This window comes from Leucopleurus acutus, assembly GCF_964270905.1.
Source record: "Leucopleurus acutus genome assembly, chromosome: 1".
Taxonomy (NCBI): domain Eukaryota; kingdom Metazoa; phylum Chordata; class Mammalia; order Artiodactyla; family Delphinidae; genus Leucopleurus; species Leucopleurus acutus.
Window position 1 is genome coordinate 62567833 of NC_139142.1, and position 20967 is coordinate 62588799.

The 20967-nt window shown below is 33.7% G+C and overlaps 1 protein-coding gene across 1 annotated transcript in view; it reads left to right on the plus strand.

Annotated features, from left to right (window-relative positions):
• RALGAPA1 (Ral GTPase activating protein catalytic subunit alpha 1) overlaps positions 1 to 20967 on the plus strand; it is a 220419-nt gene that overhangs the window by 38363 nt on the left and 161089 nt on the right. Inside the window, exons 2-7 of the mRNA XM_082844727.1 lie at positions 6255 to 6365; positions 6921 to 6970; positions 10484 to 10541; positions 16186 to 16229; positions 17643 to 17820; positions 20076 to 20191. Coding sequence (XP_082700853.1) covers positions 6255 to 6365; positions 6921 to 6970; positions 10484 to 10541; positions 16186 to 16229; positions 17643 to 17820; positions 20076 to 20191 — 557 coding nt within the window. The remainder of the gene's footprint in view (positions 1 to 6254; positions 6366 to 6920; positions 6971 to 10483; positions 10542 to 16185; positions 16230 to 17642; positions 17821 to 20075; positions 20192 to 20967) is intronic.

Below are 20967 nucleotides of genomic sequence, written 5' to 3' on the forward strand. Positions count from 1 at the left end.
GCGTGCAGGATCTTCCTTGCTGCATGTGGGCTTTTTTTAGTTGCGCCATGTGAGCTATTAGTTGCGGCACGCGGGACCTAGGTCCCTGACCAGGGATTGAACCCGGCCTCCCTGCTTTGGGAGTGCAGAGTGTTAACCCACTGGACCACCAGGGAAGCCCCCAATAGTTCAGTTTTTATAAATACCTTACTTTTACATGGGAAGACTTATAGTCTCTTGAATTTAGAGTTTTATAGGTAAAGTGCTCATTTTGTTGTTCAAATCTTGTGTATACTTACTACTTACTTCTGTTAAATATGAGACAGATGTGTTAAAAGCTACCACACTATAAATGGGTTTGCTTTTCCTTAGAAATCTATCAGCTTTTGCTGTTTATATCTCTTCATACAAAATTGAAATGAAAGCTTTCTGGTAAATAGAGCCTTTTGTCAAAATACATTGAACTCTTTAATTGTATTAATTCTTGCCTTAATGTTTACTTTTTGTCTCTTTTTGAGCAATCACTGTTGGTATTTTTGGTTAGTATTTGGGTTAAAAATACTTTTCTTAGTAAATACTTTGTAGCTTGACTTTTGTGTGTGTTTTTAAATCCAGTATGATTACAGCTCTCTCTTAACTGTGGCATTTAATCCATTAACTTTTTTGTAATTACTTGTATATTTATATTGATTTCCGTCATCTCGTTCACTTTTTTTGGGGTGCTTTTCTTTACTCATGTCTGTTAGATTGATAAGCTTCTCTATATTCTTTTTCCCTTCTAATGATTAGAAGTTATGCATTGTTGTTATTCTCTTATTGGTAACTCAGAAAACTTCAATAGCATACTAATATTGAAGTCTAGAGTTCATCACTGTTTCTACTGTCCTCTTAAATAAAATAAGATCTTAAAATACTTTCTCCAGCATTTGTTTCATCTTTCACATTATTGCCTATTATTTTACTTCCTCCTTGTTAGTAACCTTTTGCATTAGTACTTTTGTTAACAGTCAGTGCTCATTGAGATCTACCCACACATTTTCCAGTTTCTTAGCTCATCTTTGCTTCTTGCTTCTCACTCTTCCATGAGTTTATTTCTATTCGTTCAGAAATCTATCTTTTGTAATTCTTTGAGTGAGAGTTTTTAAGTGTTAAACTCTATGTTAGAAAATGCCTTTTCTTTATTTTCATGTTCATCTTATTGAACAGTAGTTTAGCTGAATAAGAATTTTATGATGACTATTATTTTCCCTTAGTTCTTTCAGTATAAAATTGCATTGTCTTCTTGCCTCTATTGGGCTGATGAGAAGTCTGTTGTTAGTTTTGATATTTCTGTGTAGGTAACTTTTCTTGGTTGTAATATTTCCATTTTGTTTTTGGAGTTAGGATGTGACCGTGGATTTGTGTTCATCCTGCTTGGGAATCACTGTGCTTTTTCAGTCTGAAGATTTATTTACATATTTCACCAATTTTAGATAGTACTCAGACCTTATTTCTTTGAATATTGCTTTACATTTTATCTTTGTTCTTGGGACTTCTCAGGCAGTCTGTTTCCATCTTATTATTTTTCTGTGCTACATTCTGAGTAATAGCATCAGTCTGTCTTCCAACTTACTATTTCTCTGTTTCTTCCTTTTGTCCTCTCTTCCTCCCTTTTCTCAATTTCTTCTCCCTTCTCATATACCCTCCTCTTTACTTAGAACTTGATAATGTATTGTTTATAATTTTCCAGCCTGTTTGTGTGGTTTTACCGCCCTTCTTTTCTCTTGCACCTTCTTTCTGTTTTCTTCCCACTTTTCCCTTCTACTTCCCCCCTTATTTGTGCTTGACTCCATATTGCTTATATTTTAATACTACATTTTTGTGTTTCTTTTCCCTTACCCATTCTCCCTTCTCCTCATCCTTACTTCCTTCCCATCTCCTTTCCTACATATTTCCCCTTCAACCCCTCCCTGCCTTTATACCACATTCTCACCATCCTCCTCTCCCTCATGACACCTCTTCCTCCATCCTACTTCCTCCTTTCCTACTTACTCTTTTTTTTTTTTTTTTTTTGCAGTACACGGGCCTCTCACTGTTGTGGCCTCTCCCGTTGCGGAGCACAGGCTCTGGACGCGCAGGCTCAGTGGCATTGGCTCATGGGTCCAGCCGCTCTGGGGCACGAACCCATGTCCCCTGCATCGGCAGGCGGACTCTCAACCACTGCGCCACCAGGGAAGCCCCCTACTTACTCTCTTTTCTTCACTTCTACTCTTTCTCCTCTTCCTTTTTTTTTTTTGAGCTTGTATTATTTGTTTTTATCCAGCATTTCTGTGTCTCTGCAATTAGAGAGTTTTTTGTGTTATTCAGTGTATTGTTGGATCAGTCCTCATTATTATTGATTATTTTAAGGCAATAATTTGCATTGTTCAGTGCTTTATTATCAGGAGCAGATTACTTGTGATACACTTCACAGATTAGTGTATTATAATGCCATCATTTGAGGAAAAGTTCTAAATGGTGGCTTTTTTTTAATAGATGAGGAAGAAGAATGATGGTATTGCAAAATTTGTTGAATTTTTGGTCATCTAGCGTGGGTTATGTGATAACTTTTCTAGGGAAGTATTTAGTACAGGTGTCTGAAATTTAAGGTCAGGTAAACTGGCCTTCTGAATTTTGTAAGTTTTAATTATAGATTTGTTACAGAGCTTAGATGTCTTCAAAAGATGTAGTAGGAAGTAAATATATTAATTAGCTTCTTGAAGCTTATTCATAAAAAGATCCTAGAGACATCTGAAATTTTATTTGTGAATACTAAATGAAGTCTAGAACTGTTTTGCTACTTAAGATTAGTATTCCCAGAGGTCTTCAAAGCATTCCTAAGCCTGAATAAGTTTTTTTAAAACCTCAGAAACTTCAGTCTTAATTTGTGGTTGAAATGTTTATTTGATTTTTTTAAGGAAATACTAATTTACAAACATTACAAATCAAACAGAAGTATTTCTAAAAATGGGGGAAGTTTTTGAATGCTTAAACCTTTTTTAAGTGCCAACCATCAGTTTAGCACTATGCAAAGCACTTCCTCAGATTAAAATTTTGAAAAAATTAGAAAGGTAAAAGAAGCTAAGGCATGCTTTCTGCTCCCAAAGAGCATCCAGCATCTGTAAGAGAATGATACAGTTGGCACTCCATTTTGGAGGGGTGGGTCCACATCCTCAGATTCAACCTACTTTGGATCAAAAATACTCAGGCAAAAAAATTCTGGAGAATTCCAGAAAGCAGAACTTGAATTTGCCGCACCCAGGCAACTATTTACATAACATTTACATCGTGTCCGGTATTATAAGTAATCTAGAGGTGACGTAAAGTGTATGGGAGGATGTGCATAGGTTATATGCAAATACTATATCATTTTATATAAGGGATTCTCCAATTTTGGCATCTGATGGGTTCCTGGAACCATCACTTGCTGATACCGAGGGACAGTTGTACTAACTAATGTGACATAATTAGGAGCCATGCTGACTAAAAGTACTGGAGGCATTCACAAAAAGAGAAAACATAAAGGGTTTGGGGCATTTTTTGGGGAAAGGTATTGGGTAGAAGTTTTTCCATAATCTCTTTCTTTGTGGATTTCCTTCCTTTTATATTTTCCTTTCTTCTGTGTTACTGTTTTATAGAGAGACTTCTTTTTAAATAAGTGAAACCTTCTTATTCTCTTATATCCACCTTTTTTGTGTTTTTTTCCGGTTTTCCCCCACTATGTAAATTTTGTGAATTGGTGAACAAAAATATTTTATAAGAGTTTTTATTTGCTAACTAGTTCATTACAAATAGATACAGAGTAAAAAACAAATTGACCTAATTTTGATGCAGTATTTTTTATTAGCAAGTATGTAGTTTCCAGGCTTTGTGTAACATGCTGTACCATGGGAAGGAAATTGAGAGAGACTATCTTGGCTCCTAAATTTATGTTGCAAAATCTTGAGTTGATTCATGTTTGCTTTTGTTTTGTTTTGACTTTTTTGTTTTGCTTTGTTATTGTTCTCATTTTCTTCTTTCCCCTGGGACATTAGTTTTGTTTGAAACATTAATTTCAGGAATTTCAGCGGTAATTTTAGCAGTCTATTTCATTCTCATTTCATAGTTCTTTGTTACTTCAGACTACTCAGTGGGCAAAATAGAATACTTCTCCTGTTTATCTCAGTGTATGTGTTTTATTTTGGTAGTCTCTAAAATATGTTTAACTAGTATTCAATGACAGTTATTCTTATCTTCTTACAGGCAGATAACAGATAAACTACTAGTGTTCTTTTCTTATTTTTCTTATAGATGTATCAATATTACACTGGAAGCTGAATAACATAGAGGTTAAGAGCATGGACACTAAATCCAGACTGTGTGGAGTTTAAATCCATGACTCTGTTTCTTACTAACTGAATCACTTAAACTCTCTATACTTGTTTTCTCATCTTTAGAGTTAGGGATAATAGTAGTACTTATTTCATAGTGTTGTTCTGAGGACTTTAGGAATTAATTTCTATAAAGGACTTAGAAGAGTTTCTGGCATATAGAAAACATTGTTTGTGTTAGCCATTATTATTGTTTTTTCCCCTAGTTCTGTGAAAATGTACACAGATAGTGTTACAGGTAGGAATGGAATCTGGGTGTTCTAATTCCAGTCAAGATGAAGCAGTGCTATTTTGCCTGTCAGTAGGTTATGCAGTCTTTTCCAAGATAAAAATTTCCAAGCTACGAAATGAATACAATAACATTAAAATAATTTATTTGATTAATAATAAAACACATTTGAGTACATATGTGCTCAGCACTGTGCTTAGGTTTTGGAAATACTAAGGTAGACACACTTTCTATCCTAAAGAAACTATAGACTAGTCCTGGAAAAAAGACAAGGAAACACTTGAGACATAATTACTTCCATGAGAGAGAAATGTAGAGAACCCAAGGGAATAGAGAGGAGAGGGCATCCATTCCTTCCTTGGGGAGGGCAAAACAAAAGGGAAACAGTCTTGGAAAATTCCATAGATGAGATGTCATTAAAGATTTATGAATATTCATAGGGTAAGATAATACACCAGAGTTTAAAGTGCTGTCTGTATGTTGTTACTATTTAACTTTATTCTGAAATTTTCCATTCAGCCTTAGAGCATTCCGTGAAATTAATTGATGTTTAACTTGAGTTTATCAGCAGTTAGTAGTTTATTCTTCATTTTACTCCCAGGTTCAAAAAATCTTTGTTCTTCCAGTTGCTTTTTTCAAATTTGTTTATTATAAAAGAGACATGTGCTTTTTGTAAAGGAATTTGAGTAGTAGGAAGTATATAAAGTAAAAGTTCTTAATTCCTCCCCTTTTCCCCAACTTTCTCACCCCCCCGAAAATAAGCCAAACAATAAAATGCATAAGTACATATACACCTACGATGTAGATATCTTGCTTTAAATAATAAATCCCATTTCCTTAGTTTGCACTTATGATATTTTTTGACATATCAAGGATACTTTTTCTATTTTATTTTTATCAAAATGCTCAAAGCTAGCCAAAATGAATTATTTTTCTGCATCCTATCCTGCTTTCCTCACTTCAATGTCTTTGTTTATGCCGAGAATGTCTTTCTCATTCAAACCCACCACTTTATGTCCAAAGTCCTTCCTGTCCATAGAGGTCTTTTCAGATAATACATTCTCTGTCAGGCGTTTGTTCTTTCCCCACCTTCACCCCTCATTGAGTTTTGAAAGTAATTTTGTGTTAGTACCCAACACTTTCTGCTCTGCATACAGTTAAATGTTCAGTTTCTCTGCCTTGGACTATACTGACAGTTCTTAGAGAACAGTATTACCTGAGTTTTATAATACTTAAGTGCCTATTTGCAAAGCCTATTGTTAGATATTTAAAGTAAATGTATTTTAGACATGTATTATTACTCTTAGAAATACTGATTTTTAACTGTCTTGGGGGAAAAGTTAGGAGAGCATAGCTGTGAATTGAAAATAGAATTTGACTTCTTTTTTAATGATTTTGGATAAAACTTTCTGAGGCATTGTTTTCTTTTAGTAAACAAAGATTATGATAACCTGATTTGACCAGTTTTTAAAATTAAAATCTTTAAAAGATAAAGTTGTGAGAACAAGGATATAAATATATAAACACATCTCTTAAATATTTTAATAGAATTTTAAGAGCAGTTCTTTGGCATTTTTGAAGGAAACATGCCACAGTAAATACTTGCTGAACGTGATATAAATAGTAATCACTAAAAACTGTTTTCATTTATTTTTCAGAGAATGCAGAGTCCATCGATCTTAAACAGTTTTTTGACCAACATTTTTCACATATATATTATGTGTTTTTTGAGAATTTTGTTACTATTGAAGCTAGTCTTAAACAGAAAGGTAAGATGTTAAAATCAGTCTTGGCTTATGTTGATGTTTCAAATAATTGTCATAAACATTCACTTAAAAATATACTCTTGGACATTGGAATTTTAGTATTATTTCACTGCTTTTTGTTAGACAGCTTGTAGAACACCCCTCTCACACTATGGGTTAGTAGTAATATCCTTATTATTTTGAGAAGGCTTAGATTTCCTTTTTCTCTGGTCAGGTTTACTTGTTTTCTCACCTTTGCTCTGCCCTAGGGGCATATGTCAGGTTTGAGCAGTCATTTTCATAAATTCATTTTTAGAGTTCATTTAGAGTTCTCCACAATATATTATGATTTGTTTTAGACATAAATATGTAGAATCTAAATTTAGCTGTCTAAAAAGAGTAGAGAGAGATGCTATGATATTGTCTATACATTGAACAGAATATACTTTAAACATTTTATTAAAGAATCAATGAGAAAAAAAACTTCAGTGCTTGAAATATTTTAAGCTTTTTAAGTGGTTGCTGACATTGAGGACAAAATGATAATGTTTAAAATATTTTTCTATAAAAATGTTTTAGGTCACAAGTCTCAAAGGGAGGAATTGGATGCTATACTTTTTATTTTTGAGGTAAGTACCTGCCAATGTAACTTTTTTTCCAAAATTAATTTTTGGAACATACAAAGGAATATATTGAATATTAACAAACACTGTGAATCTACCATGCTTTTCAAAAACTTAATTGCACTTTTTAACCTAAAAATATAACTGACTTAATTCTTAATTATTTTCTGAGGTACACATATTATTTTTAGGTACAGATAAAATTATGTTTTTATGCATTTGATACCACAGTTGGTACAATATTCACTGTGTTTGCAAACATGAAAATTTTAATTTCTGGGAGATTTACACAAATGGAGAATTAAAAAACAACAACAAAACATTATTACTTGAGAGGGTAAATTCATAGAACTGTTACATACCTAAGGAGTTTTCTGCTTTAACTGCTTTTCATTGAAAACTTATATAAAATAGTTTTAAATATTTTATAAATTGTTGTTCTACAGCATTTGCTTTGGATTGGGGTGGGACACATTTTCATTGCTAAATAAACAGAAGGAAGCAACAACATTTGATACTCTGCTAAAATTTGTTTCATTTTTGGCACAATGATAAAAATGAGGGACACACATGCTTTTCAAATAACCCCATGCTCTTCATTCTGTCTTTCAAATCAAATAGTGATAGGAGTATTCTGATCTTTATTGAGAATTTTAGAGAATTGGAGAAAGTCAGGATTAGACCTTGTGTCTTGAAAAGCATAGTAAAGAATTTAGAAATCAGTTTCTAAAGGTTGAACTATTCTATCTACTGCTAATTAAAGATAATTCACTATTTTTTATGTTGACTATTTTAGTATGGTTTAGAAGAATTGAAGAATTTGATCTCTCTCTCTTAGTTGCTGAGTTAGTCACAGCTGAAAAAAGAAAGTTTTTTTTTTTTTTTTTTAAGAGTTCCAGACAGAAGCAACTGGTGTTGGTACCTGTTCTGCAGTTAATTTTCATTAGTTGTTAACCCTGAGGAATTTGCTTATATTTACCTCCCCAGGTGTTTGCATGAACTGTTTACAAGGGAAATATTAAAACATGAATATTTTGAGAAAGAGTAAAAGTATGTACAGAGAAAGCAAGATGATAATTCCTGGCAAGTGTTCCTTCAGACATTCATGCTTGCCCTATATTCAGGAAACTGAGATGATTGACTAGTTAATAGAAGCTCTTTCAGAATATTTCTTCTGTTAAAAAATAATACTTATTTTCCTGTATGTAATATATACTGATCATTTGTTACTTTTTGAACAGAAATGTTTGTAATCAGTTGCTAAATTTCATTAGGAAAAGAGATGTTAGATATAGGATTTTTATCTTTTGGAAAAAATATTTAACCTGTGTGCTGATGTTTTTCTACTTATAATGGGGACAGTAATATCTGACCTCCACCTTTAGAGACTAATGATGATTTTTTAAAAAAATTATAAATAAAATGATTTCCTTTTTCTGGAATAAAAAGCATAATTATGTAATATCAGTATGACATAGGATTTATATTCTGCTTTCTTCTGTGTAGTTAATAGTATACATGATTTCTTTCATCTTTGTATGACTGAATAAAAAAGATGAATATATTTAAATTTACATTTTGTATGAGATTAAATCTAAACTATAATAGTGATAATTTAGGAGTACTTTCGAGTGGTTCACAAACTTGTCTTTTTAATTTTCTATAATTTTATCTCTTTCCACACCACCATAAATATAATTATACAGTTGTTGGCTAAGTATGAGAGAAATAGGAGGGCAGAGGTGAAGAAGTTTATGTATCTCGTGTGGGAATAGCGTCTATCTGTGAAGAACTTTATAATTTCTTCATCATCCTCTTATATGAGAGGGACTAAAGAAGATTATATCAAAAGAAAGATAGAGAAGTGTAAAAACATGCATACTGTTCTTTGAACAGAATAGTATAAAAGCAAAATTTTGGAAATAGGCATATGGAAGTTGGAAACTCCGTTTTTCCTCTTTCTAACCTAAGCACATTACTTGACCCATTTCTTTATTTTTCAAATGAGATCAATGAACACTCCTTTTAGGATGGTTGTGAGGATTAATGAGATATCATTACATAAAGTGTCTAGTGTTTGGTTCTTATGAACATTCAATTAATGGTGATTCTAAATAATTATAATAGAGCTGCAATAATAACAAACGCACACAAATGTCATTCAGCAAGCAGATGAGTGTTGAGAACGTAGTTCAGCAGCATAATAAGGCAGCTGTTGAACTAGAATAATCCACTCAGGTGCAATATATAAAGGAAAATAAAGACAAAATTTTGAAAGTATTATATGTAAAAAGTGTTTATTCCCTACTTTTGGATGTCTGTATGTGTTAGCTTAACTATAGGGCTCCTGAATCTTAAAATTTTGTTCTCATACCCATAGCCATCATAACATAGAAGTATCTTTGGGTTCACGTGAATTAATTTAGTACAAGTATTTGATAGGATTTTTGTGGAAGCAAAATATTTTCCCTGTAAGATTTATCAAAGTAAGAGAAAGAAATGCTTGGAGACCAGGCTTCCCTGGTGGTGCAGTGGTTAAGAATCCGCCTGGCAATGCAGGGGGTATGGGTTCGAGCGCTGGTCTGGGAAGATCCCACATGCCGTGGAGCAGCTAACCCTGTGTGCCACAACTACTGAGCCCGCATGCCACAACTACTGAAGCCTGGGCACCTAGAGCCTGTGCTCCGCAACAAGAGAAGTCACCACTATGAGAAGCCCGTGCACCGCAACAAAGAGTAGACCCTACTTGCCACAACTAGAGAAAGCCTGCCTGCAGCAACAGAGACCCAGTGCAGTCAGAAGTAAATAAATAAATTTATTTAAAAAAAAAAAACTGCTTGGAGAGAAAACTTCACAAATATTAATATCTAAAAGAATTTGAAACATATCAGTAGTATCCACAATGCAGAAATTCTAAGAATAGTAAATGAGCATTTAAAAGTATACTACCAAATGTAAAATAGATAGCTAGTGGGAAGCAGCTGCACAGCACAGGGAGATCAGCTCGGTGCTTTGTGACCACCTAGAGGGGTGGGATAGGGAGGGTGGGAGGGAGATGCAAGAGGGAGGAGATATGGGGATATATGTATATGTATAGCTGATTCACTTTGTTATAAAGCAGAAACTAACACACCATTGTAAAGCAATTATAATCCAATAAAGATGTTAAATATATATATATATATATAAAAGTTAGTATTTATCCACTAAAGAGAAGTATACTTACTTTTCACATCATAGTAAAAGATAAATTTCATTAATTTCCTGTTCCAAGTCTTTGTTAGTATAGCTTGTTGTTTTCTGGAGTTCTCAAATACTAATCAGTATGCCAGCGCTGAAGTAGTGCCAGTACCATCAGATTAGCTCAAAGACTATTTTGTATTTGTAATACTGTCTTTTATGTAAGAAACTCTTAAAGGTTTTGTGTAAGCTCTTTGTTTAATTTTTCACACTGCTCAAGATGAGGACGTGTTACTTGCTTTTCATACTTTTCTTTGTTTTATTCATATTGATTTTTAGAAAATTTTACAACTTCTTCCAGAAAGAATTCATCAGCGATGGCAGTTTCATAGTATTGGTAAGTAATTTAAATATGTATTTCATATTTGAAATAAATGATAATATATGAAAATATTCTTTAATGGGTTGGTCATTATTTGAAATGAGTTCATAGTTTATGCTTTAGTAAAAACAAAATAAAGAATACAGAACTAGGCTTACTGGGAATGTAAGATAAAAACATACATGAAGGATTTCCAATAAAAGTGGCATATTAAATTTCTTTGATCCACCTGTTCATTTACTCTGAATATGTTAGCAATGATGATGAAACTGTAAAACCAAAAAAATAAAAGCAGACTTAGCATCAGAATAAACATTCTGTAATCAAAAATGGAAGAGAAGGTAACAAACTGCCACGTAGAGCGAAAGCCATGGGTTCCAGGTTTGAAAGCAAGCAGTGTATTAATAAAAAAGGAGGGAACTGGGTTTAAGCTTACTGCTTGAAGAGACGAAGTAGAGCTTCCCAGATCATGAAATGAAGCTGAAAGGAAAAAGGGGAAAGAAAAAATACACAACCCTGCTGTGTATTACTGTGAAAGACCAAGTAGGCAGGAGGTTATAGACTTCATCTTACCAGGAGCTAAGCCAACATGCTTGCTGGCTTGGAGTCTGTTTCTTTAACAATCATAGCATCACCACAGGACTCTTGAGCTCTCATTGCAAGACATTTTTTCCCCCTTGGTTGAAAAAGGAATCTGCAGGTAGGCAATTTCTGGCTTTGGTTCAGTGTCTTAATGATGACAGGGCTGATTGGTAGTGATTCTCATGACCCTTCTCTTGTGGTGAATATACAGATGGCCACCACATCTACATTGTTGAAGTAGAATGTTATAGGCCTTGTATTCATTTGTAAAAATTGTATTTTTTTCTCTTAAAAAAGAGTCATATATTTATTTAGAACCTACAGTTCTTAGTTATAGCAAATGAAATTTCTGAGGCTTTGAAACTGTAAGTCATCCCAATTAGCAGTTCTAGAAACAAAAGGAACTCTGGACATATAGGATGGATATTGATGTAGGGGCTAAAAAACCCACAAAATTCTAAATAATAAAGCCTTTTAGAATAAACTTTTTAGATAAAGCTTAAGACTAAAAATGCTGTACCCTTAATACATAAAGAACTCTGGCAACTCAATAATAAGACAAATCAATTTTTTAAATAGGGAAAATATTTGCATAGTTATCACACCAAAGAAGATACGTGAATTGCTAATAATCACATGATAAGGTGCTCAACAGAATAGTGAAATCCTATTTTTTATTTCATAATCATTAAAATGTCCTTGAAGGTTGTCTGGGAAGAAACTTTTTTGAAACAGCAGAACTTCTAAAGTTATTCTATCTGCTGAGGAATGTAGTCTTCTATTTCTAAATGACCTTTGTGCTATCTGGTTCTCATGATTAATAATATTCTAGTAAATGTCCAACTTGAGACAATACATAAATGGTCACCTTTCTTTGTCACCCAGAGAATCCTAAAACTCTGTTTCCTTTCTTTTTTGTCTTGTATATATAGAAAAATAAATCAGTGACTCTAGTTGATTTTTTAAAAGTAGCTTTTATGAGGTATAATTTACTTAGATAAAAATCACGCATTTAAATAAATAATTTATTATTTTTTAGTAAATATTTAGAGTCACCCCAGTCTAGTTTTAGAACATTGCCATTACCCTAAAATAGTTCTTTGAGCCCATTTACAGTCAGTTGCCTTTGCCACCACCAGTCTGCTTTCTGTCTTCAATAAATTTGTCTTTTTTGGACATTTCATGTAAATGAAATCATACAATTTGTAGTAGTTTACATCTGGCCTTCTTCACTTAGCATATATTTTTTTCCCATATTATAGCATATATAAGCATTCCTTTGTATTGTCTAATATTCTGTTGTATGGATATACCATATTTTGTTTATTTACTCACCAATTAATGGACATTTGCATTGTTTCTAGTTTATTATAACTTGTTTATTTTATTTGTTTTATTGTAGATTCCTTTTGATTTTCTACATATAGGATCATGTCAACTGCAAATATAGTTTTACTTTAAAATTTTTAATCTGGTGCCTTTAATTTCTTATTTCTTTTTTGTTTATTGTTCCTCTAGTACACTAGTGAATAAAAGTGGTAAAAGTAGACATCCTTATATTATTCCTGATGTAAAGGAGAAAGCATTCAGTCTTTCACCATTATGTATGATGTTAGCTATTTTTTTTTTATTTTATTTTCACTTACTCTATATTTGAGGAAACTGAGGCTCAGGGAAGTTAAGTGATTCCTCAGGATCACACATATGTCCTGGCAGAATCTAGATTCAATGCAGAATCCTATTTCACATATAAGTAAGTATTTAAGTTCCATCCTGTGTAATTCTCAAACCCTTTGTTTTCTTCTTCAGTGCTTCCTGAAGATCATTCTTCCCTGGCGATGTTAGCTATTTTTATAGATACTGTTTATCAAGTTGAAGTTCTCTTCTATCCTGTTTTGATGAGGGTTTTTAATCATGCATGGGCATTGTATTTTGTCAGATGCTTTTTCTTCTACTGACATGATCATAGGCAGCATTATTAGTGGTTTTGTCATTTATTCTATTAATATTGTGTATTTCACGAATTGCTTTTCAAATGTTAAACCAACTTTGCATCCCTGAGGTAAATCCCAATTGGTTACCATTTCTATATAGTCTTTTTATTATATTGCTAATTTTAGTTTGCTAATAATTTATTAAAGATTTTTACCTCTATGTTTATGAGGGATATTGAACACTGTATTGTTCTTTTGTGAGGTCTTTGTCTGGCTTTATTATCAAGATAATAATAGCCATGTACATAGATTGGGAAGTGTTCCCTCCTTTATTTTCTGAAAGAGTTTGTGAACAATTGATACTACATCATTTTAAAATATTTGATAGAATTCACAAGTAAAGCCATTTAGAGTTGGGCTTTTCTTTGTGTGGAGATTTGTAATTGCTACTTTATATTCCTTTTTTGAGTCAGTTTGGATAATTTGTATCTTTCTAGGAATTTGTCTATTTCATTAACACTGCCTAATTTGTTGGTGTAAAGTTGTTCAAGTTACTCTTTTATAATAATCCTTTTCATTCCTATAGGGTCAGTAGTGATGTCCCCTCTTTCATTTCTGAATTTGGTAATTTGTGTCTCTTTTATTTTATTGACTTGTCTAGCTAAGCATTTGTCATTAATGTTGGTCATTTCAAAGAACTAACTTTGGTATTGTTGATTTTCTCTAGTCTTTTTCTGCTTCCTGTTTCATTGATTTCCATTCTAATCTTTTATATTTTAAAAAATCTTGCTTGCTTTGGGTTTAATTTGCTTGTCTATATGTATTTTTTTAAGGTGGAAGTCTAGAACATTAATACCTTTCTTCTTTTCTGATATAGGCATCCAAGGCAACAAACTTCCCTGTAAGCTTTGCTTTTAGCTTATCCCATAAGTTTTAGTATGTTGTGTTTTCATTTTTATTCAGTTGAAAATATTTTTTTGATGTCCCTTTTGGTCTCTTTGATCCATAACTTATTTAAGAGTGTCTTTGTTTTTTAAATTTTCAAATATTTGATGGTATCACAGATTTCTTTCTGTTGTGATTTCTAACTTAATTCCTTTGTGGCCAGAAAATATGCTTTATATGATCATAATCTTTAAAAAATTTTTGAGACATTTCATGACCCAGAATATAGTCTCTCCTGGAGAATGTTCCAGTATGCTTGAGAATGTGTATTCCATAGTCATTTTAAATATTAGATTAATTTATGACAATGAAGTGATTATTGAAGAAAAAGAAAGAACTCGAAAAAATGGAATCTTATACATTATTCATGGATGATAGGCTTGATGGTATAAAGATAACAGTTCTCATCCAGAATTCCCATAGTGACTTTTTATTGTAGCCCAACAAGTTTATCCTAAAATTTGTATGGAAAATCAAAGCCAAAGCAACTTGGAAGAATAACAAATGGGAGAGAGAAGATGGTGTTGTTGAATATTACTATAACCAATAACAAGATGTATTATAAAGTTATAATATAATTAAGACAGTATCATTGGTATGACAGAGATGGACAAGTAGACTAATGGAAAAGGACATTAAGGCCAGCCAAAGACCTAGACTTATATATGGAAACTTGAAATATGATTGAGACAGCATTTCATTTCATTATAAAATCTGAAAAGGTACTACAGTTGGTTGGGGAGGGGAAATTCTGTTATTGCCACACACAAATAAATTTCTGATGGATTTCAGGACTTAAATGTGAAAAACAACACTTTAAAACTTTTTGATGAGACTCTTTGGTTTATCTTCATAACTTTAAAGTAGGGAAGTATTTCTTTAGACACAGTAAGTACACATAAAGAAAAACATTGGTGAATTGACTGTATTGAAATTTAAAAATTTTGTACGTCAGACGATACTACCATCCCAGTCAAGAATACATTTCCAATACATAGACCTAACATAGAATTAGTAGCCAATGTGTGTAAGGAACTCTTATATTAAACAAAACAAAACAAAATAACCCAGTTTAAAAATATACAAAGGATATGACAGGCAATTTGCAGAAACTTGAGCAGCCAAATGAAAAAATGTTCAGTGTCATTAGGAAACATCAAATGACATTACTGAGATATGTAACACTCAGACTGGCAAATATTAGAGCATCTGCCAGTGTTTTGTGTTGCCAACAATGTGTTATCACAATAATCTCATACGCTTCTGTATATGTAAATATATATATATATTTCATACATATAAATATATGTTATATATATAATTCTGATGTTACTAGAAAGAATAAAAATGCAAGATTAGAACAAATAGCTGTGGAGGAAATTTTGTTTCTGGTATAAGTTTTAAACATAGAAACTAATTCCAAATATTTTATGGATTTATAAATAAGTAGTAATAACATAAAATATTTTTAGGAATAATTAATACCAAAATCTGGATAATGGTTTCCTCTGGGGAAGGAAGGAGAAAAATGACTCAGGATGGGTTCACAGGTGGCTTCAATGATGCTTGTAGTGTTACATGAAACATTATAGAAAATGTAAATAAGTGAAAATTTGAAATTATAGGAAACATGGGACTGTGTTTAGATTTGTTCAGACCAAATGGTGGACATCTGGATGTCTGTGAACGTTATTTCATTATTTTATTGTAGATTTGAAATATTGTATAATTCAAAAGAATAAGGACTATTAAAGATCGTTTTGAGTATTTTGAAAAGGAAAATTAGTACAATGGAAATATTTGCTAAGAAATACTAGAGTTATAGATGTTCATGTGGTTAACTAAATGGAAATTTTTACAGTGGTTTTTATTTCTATTAGTGATGGAGAAATTATTTAATTATATTCTTAGTCTAAGTAAAAGATACACGTAGATTGTTGTCTTACATGCAATTTTGGGTTTAGGGTTTGTTTTGATAGGATAAATCATGTTTAATTGCAATAAACCATGTGTTAAAAAAGGTGACTTCTTATATGCCCTTCTGTCCCAAGATTATGGCCAGAGGGATGTTCAGGTCACCAAGAATAATTTGGAGGTTGCCAAGGACTTGTTTTTAAAGTGTTTTCAAGTCTGACCGAGAACTCTGACATTTAGAAACAAGTAAGATACGAATGTTTAAAATCATGTTTTCTTTTCAGGATTGATTTTAAAGAAACTACTACACACAGGAAACTCCTTGAAGGTATAATGTAATTATATTTCTTTTTAAAAACTGAGTAAAGCATTCAGTCAATTGCTATACTGCCTACATCAACTTTTTCCTAAATAATTTTGAATAATCTTCAGTTCCCTTAATCGAAGTGAATTCACTTAAAAAACAGCAACATAGTCAGTACGCATGAGGCTGACCAGGCTCTTGAAAAACTTTTGTAGTTTTACCACTGCATGGACTCATTCAGCAGAAATACAGTCACCTCTCCATATCCATGGGTTCCACGTCCATGCCATCCATGCCAGTTCCATGTAAGGGACTTCAGCGTCTGCTGATTTTGGTGTCCATGGTGGGGGAGGTCCTGGAAGCAACACCCCCCTAGATACCGAGGGATGACTGTACTTTGCTCTGTGGTCCCCAGAAGACAAAAATTATTTATCCATTCAACAAATTATTCTTCATTTTATCATAGCTATTGTTAGATGTAGAGGGAAGTGGGGCATCTATTAAAAAATGGTTTTGTTTCTTTTTTTTCCCCCCCTTTTCATTATCTCATTGTGCTGTGGTAAGAAAAGCTACCCAGTCCAAAAGCATCTTGGTATAGGTTGGATAAAAGTCTCATATAGTAGGTACTTTTGGTGTCAAGGCTTGGGTATAGCAGTACATAAGGGATAAGCTTTCCTACATCTTTGTCCTGTTTAGTTACTAAACTGTGAGGGTGGCAGCAGTTGAATAGCTTTGGCAGTGGCTGTTTGCAAAGCTACCAGTGAGGTTAGGTTACTGAAGAACCTTGTGTTTTACTGGGAGATTTGAAGTTTCTGTCTTCTCCTCTTCTCTTCCTGGAAGAGCATTCCCTTGATTTAAATATGTATTTTCTGTGTATGGGGCATTGTTCTAGTTGCTTAAAAATACAGTAATAGGCCAGAATTCCTGCTTTGCCCTTTGGAAGCAAATTAAGTAAATGAGATAATTTCAGACTGGTAATCTTTTTAAGGTCAAGAGCATTGAGTTAGCAGTGTATCAGGATCCCCATGACCATTCCTCCTTTTACCAAACTCATTATAGCCAGGAATAGTCATTGCCCTCTCTCCTTGCTTCTTAGATCAGAGTGGTGATGATGGGAAGGAGGGAAGTAAATAAGAAGGAAATGATTTTGACTTTTTACAAATGGAAATTATAGCATAAATAGATTACCTGATGGCTTTAAATAGTTAGAGACCAAGTTATTTTGTTCAAAATCCATAAATTTAGATTTATAAATAATGAGGGTTCAGTAAATTGTCATGGTTATAATTCTCTCTCTATCTCCCTCCTTCCTTCTTTTTCTTCCTCTCCTTTGCAGAGTATCATTCGGTAATCATCTTCTAGAGAATTTTGGCCTGAAAGGAACAAAGTATTTCCATTTTAAATAAAAATACTGTTTTTCATTTTATTTCATTTTAGATTAGGCGGGAAGGTGTTCGCCTTTTCTTATTATGGTTGCAAGCTCTTCAGAATAACTGTAGCAAAGAACAGCTTTGGATGTTTTCATGTTTAATCCCTGGATTTTCAGCACCACAATCTGAATATGGACCTCGAACTTTAGATAATCTCATTAATCCTCCACTCAACCTTCAAGAAAGTAAGAGTCATAAGATCTTTTCCATCATTAATTAAAAAATTTCTGTGTAGTTTGTAATATATATTTTTAAATGTCTGTACCTTTTAAAACAAAATTATTTTATTTATTTATTTTTGGCTGCATTGGGTCTTCGTTGCTGTGCGTGGGCTTTCTCTAGTTGTGTCGAGCGGGGGCTACTCTTCCTTGCGGTGGCTTCTCTTTTTGGGGAGCACGGGCTCTACGCACACAGGCTTCAGTAGTTGTGGCACGCAGACTCAGTAGTTGTGGCTCATGGGCTCTAGAGCACAGGCTCAGTAGTTGTGGCGCATGGGCTTAGTTGCTCCATGACATGTTGGATCTTCCCGGACCAGGGCTCAAACCCATGTCCCCTGCATTGGCAGGTGAATTCTTAACCACTGCGCCACCAGGGAAGTCCCTGTACATTTTTAACTGAATAATCCAAGGCCAGGTTTTTAAATGTAGGTTTTATAAAAACAAACTCACAGTTACAGAGAAGGGATTGGTGGTTGCCAGAGGGGTGGGGGGTAGGAGTTGAGGGTGGGCAAAATGGGTGAAGGGCATCAAGAGGTACAAACTTCTAGTCATAAAGTAAATAAGTCACAGGGATGTAATGTACAGCATGGGGACTGTAGTTGATAATATTTTGCAACTTTGAAAGTTGCTAAGAAAATAAATATTAGAAGTTCTTATCACAAGAAACATTTTTTTTTTGTAATTTTGTATGGTCACAGATTGGGGTGATCATTTTGCAGTGCATACAAATGTTGAATCATTATGTCATATGCCTGAAACTTGTATAATGTATGTAAATTATACTTCAGTAAAAAAGTAAATAAATAAAAATTAAAAAAATAACATGTAGGTTTTATCATCCAGGTATAATGAGACCAGCAGATCAGGAGATGATTGCCATTAAAAAGATAGTTTGTTACTCATGTTCCCAGGAGGAGCGGGTGTGCCACACCAGGGAGGGTGGCCACACAGGGAAGCACCAGGGTTAGTCGGGCGTGGCAGGGGCTTGAGGGTAGGGGTGGGTATCATGGGCAAGAGCCCTTTTGTGGTTTCTGCAGGCGGGAATGTGTGAAGCAGGGTGAGCAAGTTGAAAACTGGCTAATTTGGATAATTTTAGCAGGCTCTGGGGCATACGGGTTGTCTCTGGTTGTCTGGTACTTAGCCCTGGGGGTCATTAGGCTAGGGAACTAGTAAGTAACCCTGAGTGTGAGAGCCCTGCAGAGGAAGTGGTAGAGATACGGGCTCTGAGTTGTTTGCTTTGCATATGAAAGGCAAACTCTCTGGCCCATAGTTTTCTCTAGGAATTAGCTAGCTCTGGGAGGGGCTTTCTCACTAGGGCCTGCAAGACCCCTGATATCAAAGTATTAGAAACATGTTTAATACAGGCCATTTTACATTTATCTTTAATTTTGAATTTTCATGTATCAGCTTGTATCCTTGAGTTAATTTGGATGTACATTGACATACAAGTATGTTTTACTTTGTGCAAAGAGGACTAAAAAAAATCCATCTCTTTGGGCTTAATTACTTGGCTGCTGTTTACTGGGAAATAGGTTTAGGGACCTGCCTATGCTAAACCAGGTACTGATTGTGTTGCCTGGGAAATATTTAAGAAAATTTAGCTAGTTGTGGGTTGATTTTCTTGAATTTGCTTTTGTTATAATCAATGTTTTTGAATATGTGAAAAGTTTAAAAATGCGAAAGTTTCTTATTTTACAAGTGGGCTTTCATAATCAAGAAACTAAGATGCTAACTTCTCTTTCTTTCTGAGAAGGAATTAGTATTTCATCCTTTGAATAAAGGGGATACCTTAAAGAGTAAGCATGGTCATTACCTAGAGTAATCAGGTTGTTCTTTAATTGATGAATAAGCACATTATTATTAATGTTTCTCATCATATTTATGGAATTTTATAGTGGACACTCTTAATCTGAATTTTAAAATATCACGAGCAATTCTTTTTCAGGTGAGACATTATTCACTCTTAATCCCTCAGTATCTGTCCATCTCTGTGTCACATTTCCTCGATCAAGGGTTCATGAAACAGTTGATTATTAAAGTTATGGTTTTTGTGATGGGCTATCAGGATGACCTCAGATTTATTTCAAATTTCAATCATCAGAATGTCTTCAAGCAGTATTCTTTGCTTATCTGTTTTGTAGTTAAATTTTATTTGGGCCATATTATCATATTGTTAAATTTGTTTTGTAATTATACTAAACTTTTCTTTTGTCTTTGGATAGCTCAAGTCACTATAGAAGAAATCACTCCGCTTGTCCCCCCACAATCAGGAGATAAAGGACAAGAAGATCTAACAAGCTATTTTCTTGAAGCACTTTTAAAATATATAGTAATTCAGGTATGTGTCATCTTCTTTTATATCACCCTCCTTACTATCCTGTGGGTAATTCATTTTCCCCCCTCTTACCATTATTCTGTCACAGTAGATATTTGCTTATTTTCCTGAAGGAGAAGTAACAAATTTTTACTTTTTTTTTTGAAGTAAATAAATTTATTTATTTTTGGCTGTGTTGGGTCTTCGTTGCTGTGCACGGGCTTTCTCTGGTTGCGGCGAGCGGGGGCTACTCTGTTGCGGTGCGTGGGCTTCTTATTGTAGTGGCTTCTCTTGTTGTGGAGCATGGGCTCTAGGCGCGTGGGCTCAGTAGCTGTGGCACACAGACTTAGTTGCTGTGCGACATGTCCCAAACCCATGTCCCCTGCATTGGCGGGCAGATTCTTAACCACTGCGCCACCAGGGAAGTCACAGATTTTTACTTTTGAAAATAGATGTTAGTATACCCTTCCTGAAATAAAGTCACTGGAGAGATTATGGACCTCTTAGAAAGGGAGCTGAAGAGAGAAATTTTTATAGTAGGCTCTTTATGTGTATATACTTTCTTATGTGAGCCAGTTGGATTTACTTTCTAATCTTTTCATTTATAATCAGCAGCTATGGTACTTTAAATGAAAAACTGTTTGATTTAGGGATCAATCTGCCTAGAGGCATCAACTGGGGAGGTGGACTAAGGGTGAGGTGGGGGATGGGGGAATGTAATTTACGTTTAATCCTACATGTACTTTTAAAATTTATAGGTGCATGTAGTTTTTTTTTTTTAAAGACTTATTTATTTATTA